General features: G+C 42.4%; 1 protein-coding gene across 6 annotated transcripts in view; it reads right to left on the minus strand.

The window, feature by feature from the left end:
* The window catches only part of LOC310728167 (protein NLRC3-like), a 38,831-nt gene that overhangs the window by 1,638 nt on the left and 22,101 nt on the right, over positions 1-15,092 (minus strand). The window contains exons 6-9 of one of the 6 annotated variants that reach the window (XM_083545352.1): positions 11,597-11,773; positions 11,166-11,339; positions 4,672-4,848; positions 3,913-4,459 (exon numbers count right to left, since the gene is read on the minus strand). In XM_083545352.1, coding sequence (XP_083401478.1) covers positions 4,453-4,459; positions 4,672-4,848; positions 11,166-11,339; positions 11,597-11,773 — 535 coding nt within the window. In that variant the 3' untranslated portion in view covers positions 3,913-4,452. Of the gene's footprint in view, positions 1-3,912; positions 4,460-4,671; positions 4,849-5,049; positions 5,340-11,165; positions 11,340-11,596; positions 11,774-15,092 lie in introns of those variants that run through there. The other 5 variants (XM_083545351.1, XM_083545354.1, XM_083545355.1 and 2 more) reach the window with 5 other exon arrangements.

Raw genomic sequence — 15,092 nt, forward strand, 5'->3', positions numbered from 1 at the left:
GGATGGCAGACCGGGGTGGTGGTCCCTCTTTTTTATGAAGGGGGACCGGAGGGTGTGTTCCAACTATAGGGGGATCACACTTCTCAGCCTCCCTTGGAAAGTCTATGCCAGGGTACTGGAGAGGAGAATACGGCCGATAGTAGAGCCTCGGATTTAGGAGGAACAGTGTGGTTTTCGTCCAGGCCGTGGAACACCGGACCAGCTCTATACCCTCTACAGGGTGCTGGAGGGTTCATGGGAGTTTGCCCAACCAGTCCACATGTGTTTTGTGGATTTGGAGAAGGCATTCGACTGTGTCCCTTGTGGCGGCCTGTGGAGGGTGCTCTGGGAGTATGGGGTCCGGGGTCCTTTACTAAGGGCTGTCCGGTCCCTGTACGACAATGGTTCGCATTGCCGGCAGTAAGTCAGACTTGTTCCCAGTGCATGTTGGACTCCGGCAGGGCTGCCCTTTGTCACCGGTTCTGTTCATAATTTTTATGGACAGAATTTCTAGGCGCAGCCAGGGGCCAGAGGATGTCCGGTTTGGTGACAACACGATTTCGTCTCTGCTCTTTGCAGATGATGTTGTCGTGTTGGCTTCATCAAACCAGGACCTTCGGCACACACTGGGACGGTTTGCAGCCGAGTGTGAAGCGGCTGGGATGAGAATCAGCCCCTCCAAATCAGAGGCCATTGTCCTCAGTCGGAAAAGGGTGGCTTGCCCACTTCAGGTTGGTGGAGAGTTCCTGCCTCAAGTGGAGGAGTTTAAGTATCTTGGGGTTTTGTTCACGAGTGAGGGAAGGATGGAACGGGAGATTGACAGACGGATCGGTGCAGCTTCTGCAGTAATGCGGTCGATGTACCGGTCTGTCGTGGTGAAGAAAGAGCTGAGCCGCAAGGCGAAACTCTCGATTTACCGGTCAATCTACGTTCCTACTCTCACCTATGGCTATGAGCTCTGGGTCATGACCGAAAGGACAAGATCCCGGATACAGGCGGCTGAAATTAGCTTTCTCTGCAGGGTGGCTGCACGCGATCCCTTAGAGATAGGGTGAGAAGCTCGGTCACTCAGGAGGAGCTCAGAGTAGAGCCGCTGCTCCTCCACATCGAGAGGGGTCAGCTGAGGTGGCTCAGGCATCTGTTCCGGATGCCTTCTGGACGCCTTCCCGGGAAGGTGTTCCGGGCGCATCCCACTGGGAGGAGACCCCGGGGAAGACCTAGGACACGCTGGAGAGACTATGTCTCCCGGCTGGCCTGGGAACGCCTCGGTGTCCCCCCGGAAGAGCTGGAAGAAGTGTCTAGGGAGAGGGAAGTCTGGGCATCTCTGCTTAGACTACTGCTCCCACGACCCGGCCCCGGATAAGCGGGAGAAGATGAGATGAGCTCCTTCTGATGTTCTCTATACTTCTCCATCAACATTCTCAAAGCAAACAAGGCATCTGTGGTGCTCTTCCTCTGCATGAATCCATACTGTTGCTCACAGATGGTCACCTCTTTTCTCAGCCTAGCTTCCACTACTTTTTCCCATAACTTCATGGTGTGACTGATCAACTCCATTCCCCTGATGCTTAAAGATCGGTACCAGCACACTCCTTCTCCATTCCTCAGGCATCCTCTCACCTTCCAGAATCTTGTTAAACTATCTGGTTAAAAACTCCACTGCATCTCTCCTAAACATCTCCATGCTTCTACCGATATGTCATCTGGTTCAACCGACTTTCCACTCTTCATCCTATTAATCGCTGCTCTCACTTCCTCCTTAATAATCCTATCCACTTCATGCTTCACTAACTCCACATCATCCAACCTTCTCTCTCTCTCATTTTTTTTGTTCATCAGCTGCTCAAAATACTCCCTCCACCTTCTGAACACAATCTCCTCACTAGTCAACACATTTCCATCTCCATCCTTTATTGCTCTAACATGCAACACATCCTTCCCAGCTCGGTCCCTCTGCCCGGCCTACAAATCCTTTTCTCCTTCCTTAGTGTACAACCTCTCATACAGCTCCTCATATGCCTTTTCCTCGGCTTTCGCCACATCCCTCTTTACCTGCTGCCACATCTTCTTGTACTCGTCCTACGTTTCTCATCTCTCTGTCGATCCCAATTCTGTTTCTCCAACCTCTTTCTCCTTCTGCTCTCCTGCACTTCCTCATTCCACCACTACGTCTCTTTCTCTTCCTTTCTATTTCCAGATGTCACACCAAGTACTTTTCTAGCTGCCTCCCTCATCACTTCTGCAGTAGTTTCCCAATCATCCAGCACCTCTTCACCACCACCGAGCTCCTGTCTGACCTCTTCCCTGAACCTCACACTACAGTCTTCCTCCTTCAGTTTCCACCATCTTATTCTTCTTTCAGTCCTCACTCTCCTCCTCTTCTTCTTCACCTCCAAAACCATCCTACAGACCACCATCCAAAGCTGTCTAGCTACACTGTCCCCCGTCAACACCTTACAGTCTCCAATCTCCTTCAGATTGCATCTCCTACATAGAACATAGTCCACCTGTGTGCACCTTCCTCCACTCTTATAGGTCACCCTATGATCCTCCTTCTTCTTAAAATACGTGTTCACCACTGCCATTTCCATCCTTTTAGCAAAATCTACCACCAGCTGCCCTTCCACATTCCTCTCCTTAAGGCAATACCTACCATCACCTCCTCATCACCTCTGTTCCCCTCACCTACATGTCCATTAAAGTCTGCCCCAACCAACAATCTTTCATTCCTAGGTTCACCTTCTACCACTTCATCTCACTCTCCAGAATATTTCCTCCTCTTCCATCTCACACCCACTTGTACTAATGACATTTATCATTACCCCTTTAACTTCCAGATACACATCAGAGTCTGATCTGTTTAGTGTAGGTGAATGTGAGAACATTTCTATTCTATTCAGAGTCACAACCTTCACTCACCTCTCATCTTTCTTTATGTCCACAAATGATCACCTGTAGTATTTATGTTAGCAGTTAAGTCTTATCAAGTGAAGATTCCAAAAGATATTATTAAGGAAACACCACAACATGTGGATTCTGTGACTCCACTCTCATTTCTCTTTTATTTATTTCTTACCAGGCACCACCTAGTGGTAAGAGCCAGCATACATTACAATCACCGGTGGACTTTGTTACAAAGGTTGCATGTTTTTTACACTATTTAATCTACAAAGTTACACTGCTAAAAACCGTAAATGTCTTTGGATTAGCCTGAAAAACTGTGTCTAAAATAGTCAGTGTGCAGGGTAACACATGGAATACCGCAGTGTTTATTGACTGCATGCATATTGAAATTAAACAGCCTTCAGCGAACTTCACTGATTGCACAAACAGGAAAAGCAAATTCTCCTCAGAGGCTTCTGCGATTTTAACTACACATTCATGGACGTTTACAATGCCTGCATATTTACACAATCAAAAATCAGTGTTTACTTGAAAGATGACGTGATTCCTAATTGTCCAACAGTAATCATAGAGAAGTTCTCGGTTGTTCTCAGGTTTTTTCTCTTTTCTTATTAACTCCTTTTGTTTCCACTGGAGTCTTGTCTGAGTTTATTTAACTGTTTTTTTGCTGGTTGGTTGAAGTTGTCATCTGTTTGCCTTTTCTTGAGCTGCACAGCACAGCATTTGTTTTACTTCACAACTTCTCGTTAAAGCCTGTTCACTGCAGTCCTGTGTGAGTTCTGCTTCTAGTTCCTCTACCAGTGTCTCTCACACACAAACTGATCTATCAGTGACACAGGTAAACACGCTCACCCTCACACACAGAAACAACGACACACAATGTTAACACATTCTACACTTTATTACATATTTGTTATTATTGGGATTATATACATTTTAAATATAGATTTATAATCAATTTACACACGTATACATGACTCACACATGCATACACAGTATATTTTATTATCTGACCTCTATTTTAAGCGTGTCATGTGAAAGTCTCTGTATAAGGTGAGTAGTGTGCGCCCTCTATATGCTAAATTTGGTATTGCTCTGATATTTCAGTATAACAATTTACAAGCCAGTGCATCGTAAGACACACTTCAAATATTTTCTGGTCTCAAGAAAAGGCAGTCTGTGTTTATCAAGTCTGGATAAATTCAGATATTTATGAGAATATCATATGAATGTAACATTGCTTAATAATAGAAAAGGAAAAAAGGGAAAAATATCAAACAAGTCACAATTGACAGGGTAGAATAATTTTTTTTGTGTATGAGCACAATTTAATATAATAGAAGTGAAAATGAAACATTTATGACAATTATTCACATAATTAAACAAACTAGACTGTTGTATCAGTATAAAGACTTTTCTGTACTCTGATTCAGTTCTTCTGTATAAAATAATTTGTACACATCACACTTACTTAATTTTTTTTAAACAAAATGAATATCGAATGAAACATTACATGTTAATAACTTTGTCAAAGTTTCTCCTCATAATCCTCTGTGTGTGAGACTCAGATCAGAACCTGTAATAAAGGAGTAAAATCATCAGATTTTTATTTCATTTTTATCATAATCAGTAATCACATCTTCTGAGTGTAGAATCTTAAAGCTGTTTGAGTGTTTAACAGCTCCAGTGTACAGGATTTATACTGCAGTGTCCAAAATACATGCAGAACAATCACAGAAATAAATGTAGAACCTGTAAAAAAAAATGAACAGTAACTCAAGAACTTACTGTAATGGCTTCACTTTGTTGTGTGGATCCTTCAGTAGATCAGAGAGCAGCTTTACTCCTGATTCTCCTGCTTCATTGTGTTTCAGATTCAGTTCTCTCAGGTGTGATGAGGTGTTTGACCTCAGAGCTGAAACCAGAGCAGCACAACCTTCACCTGTAATACTGCAGCGTTCCAGCCTGTAGAGAAAAAAATAGCAATATTCAAATTAACACACACACACACACACACACACACACACACACACACACACACACACACACACAGAGCAATGCTTTACAGCCCATGAAGTGTGTGCGTGAAAGCAGGAAGAAACTCCAGATTGTTAAACGTTCCAGTGTTTCAATTTCAGTGTTTGTTATTTATGAATGTGGAAAACTATAGCAGTTTTTGCTGCTTTATTTAAATTGTGCTTCAGGACACACAACATTTTATTCATCTAAAACAGCCATATGACAGAAATGCAGCATCTACAGTGTGTAAGTGATGATCTGATCTCAGTATCTCCAGTGTACAGTGTGGATTCTCCAGTCCAGCAGAGAGCAGCTTCACTCCTGAATCCTGCAGGTTATTCTCACTCAGGTTCAGTTCTCTCAGACTGGAGGAGTTTGAACTGAGAATTGAGGACAGAATTCTACAACTTTCACCTGTGAGATTACAGTAACACAACCTGGGAAAACATATAAAATATTAAATATTAAATATTATTTATATCTGTGACTAAAAGATCCCTTAAAAGACACGTATATAACTTTTTAACAGATTGATGAGCCGATGTTCATCTTTCTTCTGAGAGACTCTGCCTCTCTAAGAAACTTTTTCTTACACAATCGAGTCACTGACCTGCTGCCATTTAACTTCATGAGTTTACTCCAGATGTGTCTTTTAAGTAACACAATTTTGTTTCTGTGTCTTAAATATTTCAGATGTGATGCAGAAATTGAATTAAAAATGACCTTATAATGTCCGTAAAATGATACATTTCCTCAATTTTAACATTTCATATTTTTTTCTTAGTTCAACACTAATCAAAATATGCATTAATTGGATTTGTAAATAATTACATTTTGATTTTGTTTACATTTTACACAGCTTCCTAAATGTTATGGAATTCAGAATGTGGATTTCAATACAACAATAATGGCTAAGAAATGAAATTGCCAGGCAAAAACCGGATCAGATTAAGAAACCTGAGGAACATAAAGCATGAAACAATGACCACAACAGCTCAATAAATGGTTGAACTTTACTTTGCATACACAACATGGAATCTATAATCCACAATGTGTCTGTTAGTTGTTATAAATCACAACATTGACCAGCGTTTAAAATTTTTTACAGTTAGTTTTTTCTCTCTTTCATCGCTTTAAAATATCAAAATATCGTTTTGATTTCCTGCATCTTTTACTTTCTGTTGGCTCCGTCTCGTCTATTTTTGCTTTCAGAAGAGCGTTTTTTCCCTGTTTGAGGGTTTGAAAGCAGTGCGTGGAGGACATTCCCACCAGAACTACTAACACACTCTACAGTAACCACATTAAGGTACGTAATTTCTCTGCTATGGCGAACACCCAGTTCATTCAGTGTGTGAAGTGCGACATGTTTAGTCAGTCTTTCTCCATTGTTAGCGATAATTTTATCTGTGTGAAGTGTAAGCTAGTTTGCTCTTTGATGGAGAAGATCTTAGCATTAGAGGAGCGCATCCAGAGTCTAGAAAAAAGTAGTGAGTGCGAGAGAAGTCCAGGTTCTGCAGGGGAAAGTCTGGATGCCCGAGGTGGAGTTAATATTCCCCTGACTCCGGCATTAGAGCCCTCGCAGTGGGGCGAATGGGTGACGACTCGGCGGCATACTCGCAAAGCCAAAGCTAACGCTAAGGCTTGCCCACGGGAGCACCATTCCTCTCCGCTTCACCTGTCCAACAGGTTTCCTCTCCTCAGTTAAGCACCCGCTGAGAAACCTGAAAGAGCTCTGGTTTTAGGAGACTCCATTCTGAGGCACGTGAAATTAGCTAGACTTTTAGGGGCACCAGCAGCACAGGTTATGTGTATACCGGGAGCCAGGGCGCCGGACATAGCAGGTCAGCTTAGATTCTTAGGAAAGCACAGGTTCTCTAAGATAGTTTTTCACATAGGAGCTAATGATATACGCCTTCGACAGTCAGAGGTTACTAAGAGTAATATTATAAAGGTGTGTAAATTAGCGAAGGCAATGTCAGATGCAGTAACATGCTCTGGCCTCATCCCAATGCGACGTGGCGATGTAGCCTACAGCAGGTTATGGTCGCTAAACTGCTGGATGTCCGAGTGGTGCTCCAAAAACAAGGTGGGCTTCATTAATAATTGGAGCATTTTTGAGGGCAAGGCTGGCCTGTTAGGGCGGGACGGTATCCATCCCACTCGGGAAGGTGCTGCTCTCATTTCTTGTAGTATAGGTCATAGTCTCAGAACAGCACTAGTTAACAAGTGACTGTCTAGAGCCAAGGCCAGGGAGCAGACAGACAGGCTAAACCGACCGTTTGCTAGCTGCACAGAGTCGTCACTCAGGATCCACCAAATTGAGACTGTGTCTGTCCCCCGAGTGAAACCAAAATATAGGAATTCTCAGAAAGTCTGTTTTAGTAACCTGATTAACATTAAATTAAATAGGACTGAACGCACAGCAGCACCTCTGATCTAAAGATAGGATTGCTGAATATTAGATCTCTCACGCCAAAAGCACTGACTATAAACTCAATTATTACCGACCAGGAGTTTAAAATAATGTGTTTGACAGAAACGTGGATTAAACTGAATGAATATTAGGCAATAAATGAAGCGAGTCCTCCTGGGTATAGCTACATACACCAACCCCGTCTAAATGGCAGAGGAGGCGGAGTCACAGCTATTTATAATAATAATCTAAGCGTCACACAAAAGACTAAACACAAATGTAAAACATTTGAAGTTCTTTACACCAACATAAAATATTCAGTCTCTGAAAGCAGGTCCAGTCAGTAAATTCCACTAATTATAATTATTTTGGCCCCCCAGGGGCCCGACTCTGATTTTCTCATAGAATTTGCAGATTTCATCACAAATTTTGCTACTTCTCTAGACAAAGCATTAATTGTTGATTTTAATATTGATTTTGATAATCAGGAAGACTCCTTAAGAGCAGCAGTTGTGTCCATTCTAGATTCAGTTGGAATTAATCAGAATGTTATAGGACCCACTCATAGTGGTGACACACTCTTGATTTGTTGTTAACATTTGGATTAAAAATATAAAACGTAGTCATAATTCCACAGTCTGAAGCTATTTCAGACCATTACCTCATCTCTTTTAAAATCTGCCTCAGTCATTGCATTTCTACCTCACCACGTTACCGTGTTAAGCGTACTTTCACGTCAGCTACAGCAGCACATTTTATCAATAATCTTCCAGAAATTACGATATTAGATAGATCTCCGTCTGACCCTGCAGAGCTCGACTGGGCCACTGAACACCTAGAATCAACATTACGTTATACCCTAGATGATGGAGCTCCCCTTAAGACCAAAATGATCAGGGATTAAAAATCATCACAGTGGTATAATGATCATACACACACCTTAAAACAGACCACTCGAAAATTAGAACGTAAATGGCGTCAAACAAAATTAACAGTATTTTAAATAGCATGGAAGAAGAGCCTCCTAATTTATAGAAAATCTCTTAGTGCTGCTGATCAGCATATTTCTCCACCCTCATAGAAAATAACAAGCAGAATCCTAGATTTCTATTCAGCACGGTAGCAAAATGAACAGGGAATAAAAGCACTGCACTCACATGCACACCATCAATAGGTACTAATGATTTCATGAACTTTTTTAATAATAAAATTGAGAACATCAGGCAAGAAATCCTGAGGATTAAAATAAATCCAAACTATTTTACAAGTAACTCTGTAGACAGCAGTGTAATTATAACAGACAATCAATTACAAAGTTTTACTCCTATCCACGAGAATGACTTAATTTCATTTATTTCCTTATCAAAATCATCAACCTGCATCTCCATCCCTCACCTACAAGTTTCTTTAAACAGATAATTCCAGAGGTAATTGAACCTGTTTTAGAAAAAATAACAAACTCTTCCATTAGCACTGGTTTTGTACCAAAATCGTTCAAACTGGCAGTTATCAACCCCCTAATTAAGAAACCTGACCTTCACCCATGTCATCTGTCCAACTACAGACCAATATCAAACCTCCCCTTTATCTCCAAAATTTTTGAAAAGGTTGTAGCACAGCAGCTCTGCTCACACCTACTTATGAATAACATTTTTGAAATGTATTAGTCAGGATTTCGGCCTCATCATAGCACAGAGACGGCACTAGTTAAGGTGGTAAATGACCTGTTATTGGCCTCTGATCAGGGTTTTGTCTCCTTACTTGTTTGTGTCCTTACAATACTACTTGCTAGACTTGAGAACGTTGTTGGAATAAAGGGAACAGCTCTCTCTTGGCTCAGGTCTTATTTGACTGATCGCTATCAGTTTGTTGATGTAAATGGTGAGTTCTCCACACTCTCTGAGGTAAAGTTTGGTGTTCCTCAAGGATCTGTCTTAGGCCCTCCGATTTTCTCTTTATATCTGCTGACTCTTGGTGAAATTATTCATAAACATGGTATTCGCTTCCATTGCTATGCTAATGATAAACAGCTGTATATTTAAGCAAAGCCAGATGAGAGAGATCAGCTTAACAATGTTGAGAAGTGTTTAAAGGACATTAGACAGTGGATGCTCGATAACTTTCTTCTGCTCAACTCAGATAAGATGGAAGTACTTTTAATAGGACCACATGCAGCTAGAAGTAAACTTTCTGATTCTGTAGCATCTCTGGATGGTGTTTCTGTTTCAGTGTGTACAGCAGTCAAAGACCTCGGTGTGATTATTGACCCGAGTCCTTTGAGGCTCATATGAATAATATCACCAGGATCTCCTTCTTTCACCTTAGAAACATTGGTAAAATTAGAAATATGATGTCGTTACAGGATGCAGAAAAACTAGTTGATGCTTTTGTAACATCTAGATTAGACTACTGTAACGCTTTACTGTCTGGGTGTTGGAGTAAGTGCAGAAATAAGCTTCAGTTAGTTCAGAATGCAGCAGCAAGAGTCCTCACGAGATCTAGAAAATATGATCACATCAGCCCTGTTTTAATCATCTACACTGCTCCCAATTACATCTCACACTGATTATAAAATACTACTACTGACGTATAAAGCACTTAACGCTCTCACGCCGCAGTATCTGAGTAAACTTCTGTACCAGAATGATCCGACACGCCTACTTAGATCAAAAGGTGCTGGCTATCTGTTGGTTCCTCAAATAATGAAGATTACAGCAGGGGGCAGATCTTTCTCTTATAAAGCCCCACATTTATGTAACAGCCTTACTACCAGTGTTTGGGACTCAGACACAGTCTCAGTGTTCAAGTCGAGGTTGAAAACATATTTATTCAGTCAAACCTTTGATCAGTAGATTTTTTTTCTTAGGTAAAGGCTCAGATCTGGAGGGAACATGGATATAGAGTGTTTGGTGAACTGGGATATTTGTATGCTGTCGTCCCCTCACATTTACACATTCACTCAGGTTTGTTGATGGTGGTGTGGTGGGCTGTCTCTTATCCCAGAGATTCCTCATGTCTGAATTACCTTTTGGTTCTCCCTTTTATGCTGCCATAGCGAGTCTTGCCGGAGTCCAAACTGCACAGTGACTTTAACTCTCATACAACAAAAGGTACACTTAATAATCCATATCCTTCTCTTCCTCTCTCTCTCTCTCTCTCTCTCTCTCTCTCTCTCTCTCTCTCTCTTTCTCTCTCTCTCTCTCAGGCCTGCCTCTGGATAGTGTTCTCTTCGACTGGAGGGTACTCTGTGCAGCTTGGGACGGTTTCTCATCAACGCCTTGGGTGGTTCCATGAAATTCCAAAATAATAACGGGCGCATGACTTTGAGGATGGATTGGACTGTAGTTGATGTCAACAGTCTCCAACACTGACTCAGGAATACAGTTCCTCATCACAGATCATCATCACTGTACCCCGCAAACATTGTATATCTGCTTCAAATGGATATTCGGTGGAACCCAGATGAGGCTGGGTTCCCACTTGAGTCTGGTTCCTCTCAATGTTTCTTCCTTATGCCATCTCGGGGAGTTTTTCCTTGCCACAGTTGCTCTTAAGGGACAAACTTACTTACAAAGAACATATTTGCTTTTAATCACCACATTATCTGTGTAAAGCTGCTTTGAGACAATGTTCATTGTTAAAAGCACTATACAAATAAACATGAAATGAATGGAATTGAATTGAACATTAGCATACAGTGAAATGTATCACTGATAATTTAACTTTTTATTTTTAAAAAGGTAGAAATCTCTTGTTTTACATCAGAAGTAATGCTCTACATGTTACTGTTATGGGTTTATACAATAATAATGACAATCACATAAACACAGTGTGTAAGTGATGATCTGACCTCAGTTTCTCCAGTGTACAGTGTGGATTCTCCAGTCCAGCAGAGAGCAGCTTCACTCCTGAATCCTGCAATTTATTCCTACTCAGGTCCAGTTCTCTCAGACTGGAGGAGTTTGAACTGAGAACTGAGGACAGAATTCTACCGCTTTCACCTGTGAGATTACACCCACACAACCTGGAAGAGAAATGATGATAAATCAGAACACTGACATCTCACACACACACACACACACACACACACACACACACACACACACACACACTGCTTCATAGCCCATGAAATGTGTGTATGAAAGCAAAAATGAACTCCAGATTGCTACATGTTTATTTCAATGTCTGTAATTTATGAATCTGGAAAACTATAAAAGTTGTTGCTGCTTTATTTAAATTGTGCTCCAGGACACATAACATGTGTGTAAGTGATGATCTAACCTCAGTATCTCCAGTGTACAGTGTGGATTCTCCAGTCCAGCAGAGAGCAGCTTCACTCCTGAATCCTGAAGTTTACTATTCCCACCCAGGTCCAGTTCTCTCAGACTGGAGGCGTTTGAACTGAAAACTGAGGCCAGAATTCTACAGCTTTTCTCTGTGAGATCACACCAACACAACCTGGGAGATATTTTTTTTATAATATAACAGTTCAATTCAATTAAGTGGTTAAACAGTGGACATTTTCCTAAAGCAGCTTTACAGAGATAAAGAGTAATACAATTGAAATAGGAAATTTTAGTGCCTATAAGTTTGTTCCTTATAAGTTTGTCCATAATGGATGAGCCAGTGGTGACTGTGGAGAGAGGAGTTGTGGTATTGTATGAGGACGTCAGGTGTGTCAGAGAAGTATGTGAGGGTGGTGCAGGACATGTTTGAGGACAGTGAAGTGAAGCAGTGAAGTGTGCAGTAGGAACGACAGACTGGTTCAGGTGGAGGTTGGACTGCATCAAGGATCAGCTCTGAGCCCTTTCCTGTTTGCTGTGGTGATAGACAGGTTGAAGGATGGGTTAGGGTTAGGACTATGATGTTTGCGGATGATATTGTTATTTGTGGTGAGAGTAGTGAGCAGGTGGAGAAGATCCTGGAGAGGTGGAGGTACACGCTGGAGTGAAAGGGAATGAAAGTCAGTAGGAGTAAGACAGAGAACATGTGTGTGAATGAGAGGGAGGGCAGTGGAGGGGTGCAGTTGCAGGGCGAAGAGGTGGAGACCGCATATCTTACCGAGCAGAACTGATTGAATTTTCTTCTGATGTGGCTTCTGCTAAAACTGCCTTCTACAAGAAAAAGCTCAAGGCCTCTGCACAAGATCCTCGTAAGCTCCACAACATCTTCTCTTCACTACGCAAGCCCCCTGCCACACCTGCTCCATCCTCCCTGACTGCTAATGAATTTGTCTCCTTCTATGATGAAAAGATTAAGGAAATCTGCCAGACCTTCACTTCCTCCCCAACAATGACTACACAACACAGCCAGGAATCCACTACTTCTCTATCAAGCTTTTCAACCTTAACAGAAGATGAGATACTGCAAGTCATCCAATCTTACAATCCCACCACCTGTCCTCTGGATCCAATGCCTTCAACTATGCTTCACACCATCACTTAAGATCTCCTGCCCTTCAATTCCACAATCATCAATGGGTCATTAACATCTGGCTATGTGCCAACTACCTTCAAGCAAGCAAGGGTCATTCCCATCTTGATGAAACCTGCTCTGGATCCATCAGACATCAACAACTAAAGACTGGTATCACTTCTCTCCTTTCTTTCTAAATCTCTGGAACGCACTGTTTTTAACCAACTATTGTTGAAAGATTTATGATCAAACTCTTGATGTCACCCAAATGAGGATGGGTTCCCCTTTTGAGTCCGGTTCCTCTCAAGGTTTCTTCCTCATAACATCTAAGGGAGTTTTTCCTTGCCACAGTCGCCACGGCTGCTCATCAGGGACAAATTCACACTATTCACCTCAACTGTTGATTTGTGTAAAGCTGCTTTGAGACAATGTCTGTTGTGAAAAGCGCTATACAAATAAACTTGACTTGACTTGACTTGACTCTGTCTATCTATCACAGAACAACCTTCATGATCCTAAGCAGTCTGGGTTCAAAGCGGCACATTCCACAGAGACGGCCCTTTTGGCTGTTTCTGAAAAACTGCATGCTGCTTGGTCAGCCAAGCTGTCATCTGTACTTATCTTCCTGGACCTTTCAGCAGCATTTGACACAGTCAACCACAAGACTCTCTTGTCTACCCTCAAGAGCCTCGGTATCCGCAGAACAGCATGGGAATGGTTTGCTTTCTACCTGGAAGGTCGCTCATACCAGGTAACATGGAGGGGATCCACATCTGCCCCATGCAGACTCACCACTGCTGTCCCACAAGGCTCGGTACTTGGTCCCCTCCTTTTTTCCCTCTATACCCACTACATTGGTGAAGTCATATCCTCATATGGGTTTTCTTACCACTGCTATGACTGCTTGAGTGCTCATCAACTAAAACTCAACCCCAGCAAAACAGAACTGCTGGTCATCCCAGGTCAAGATCTCCAAATAACACTTCATGACTCTCTGCTCTCCCCTTCAGCCACTGCTCAAACTTGTGGTAACTATGAACAATGAACTGTCCTCCTTCCCACATATCGCTAATGTGGCTCGTTCCTGTCAATTTCTTCTCTACAACATCTGAAGGATTCGACCATTTCTGTCCACACAGGCTGCCGAGGTGCTTGTTGAGTCTCTTGTCATTTCAAGACTTGACTACTGCAACTCTCTGCTGGCAGGTCTTCCCCTGAACACTATTTGTCCACTGCAAATGATCCAAAATGGAGCTGCACGGCTTGTGTTCAATCTGCCCAAGTTCTCCCACACCACCCCACTGCTGCTCCTCCACTGGCTTACAGTAGCTGCATGTACCAGATTCAAAACACTGATGCTTGCCTACAAGGCCAAAAATGGACCAGCGTCATCTTACCTCAGTGACCTCATCACATCTCGCACTGCACCACACTGTCTGAGATCCTCCAGCACTGCTCGACTGCTACCACCTTCTCTCAGAATGAGAGTTAAGTATACTTCAAGGATCTTCTCTGTTCTGGCACTGAGGTGGTGGAATGAACTTCCCATAGATGTCCATACAGCGGAGTCCCTGACTATCTTCAAGTGACGGTGGAAGGCCTACCTCTTCCTGAAACACTTAAATTAGCACTTTCCAAGTTTGCTTTGTAGAATTCAAGAGTTATATTTATATTAAGTTTGTAATCTTGCATACCAGTGTAAATTGATTCATTGCTAGAGACTCAAAGCACTTTTGTACATCGCTCTGGATAAGGGCTTCTGCTAAATGGCGCAAATGTAAATGGAGTGGGTGGAGAAGAGTGATAGCAGGAGTGATTTGTGATAGAAAAGTATCTGTGAGAGTGAAAGTGTTAGGGATGTGGGGAGTTGGACCCAAATGCAGAGGACGCCAGCAAAAGTATATATTTAAAGTCTTTAATAAACAAGACCATTTCAGGCAAACACAATGTCTTTGCAAAAAAAGGCACACAACCACAGTGTCTGAAAATTTATGACCGCTAGGCTGAAGTAGTCCACATGTGAAAAAACACAAAAAACTAAGTGTCCGAAAACCTAAGACCATCAGGCTGAAGTAGTACCCAAAAAAACCCACAAAAACAAAGTGTCCGAAAACTTACTACCACTGTGCCGAGCGAAAAAAAAGCTGAGAGAGAGAGATCCAGTTTGTGAGTAGAGAATAGGGAAGATCAAAAATACCACGGCGGGTAAGGCGCGAACCTGAGAAAACCGGAAGATCCAAAACCGAAACAAAAAACAAGGGACCAAGCTTGGACTGGTTTAAGGCGTGAAACATGGAAGGTGGGGTGGACACGGAAGACTCTGGGAAGGCGGAGGCGGACTGCCACAGGGTTGAGGACCTTG

Source organism: Silurus aristotelis (assembly GCF_946808225.1).
Source record: "Silurus aristotelis genome assembly, chromosome: 1".
In the NCBI taxonomy this organism is placed as follows: domain Eukaryota; kingdom Metazoa; phylum Chordata; class Actinopteri; order Siluriformes; family Siluridae; genus Silurus; species Silurus aristotelis.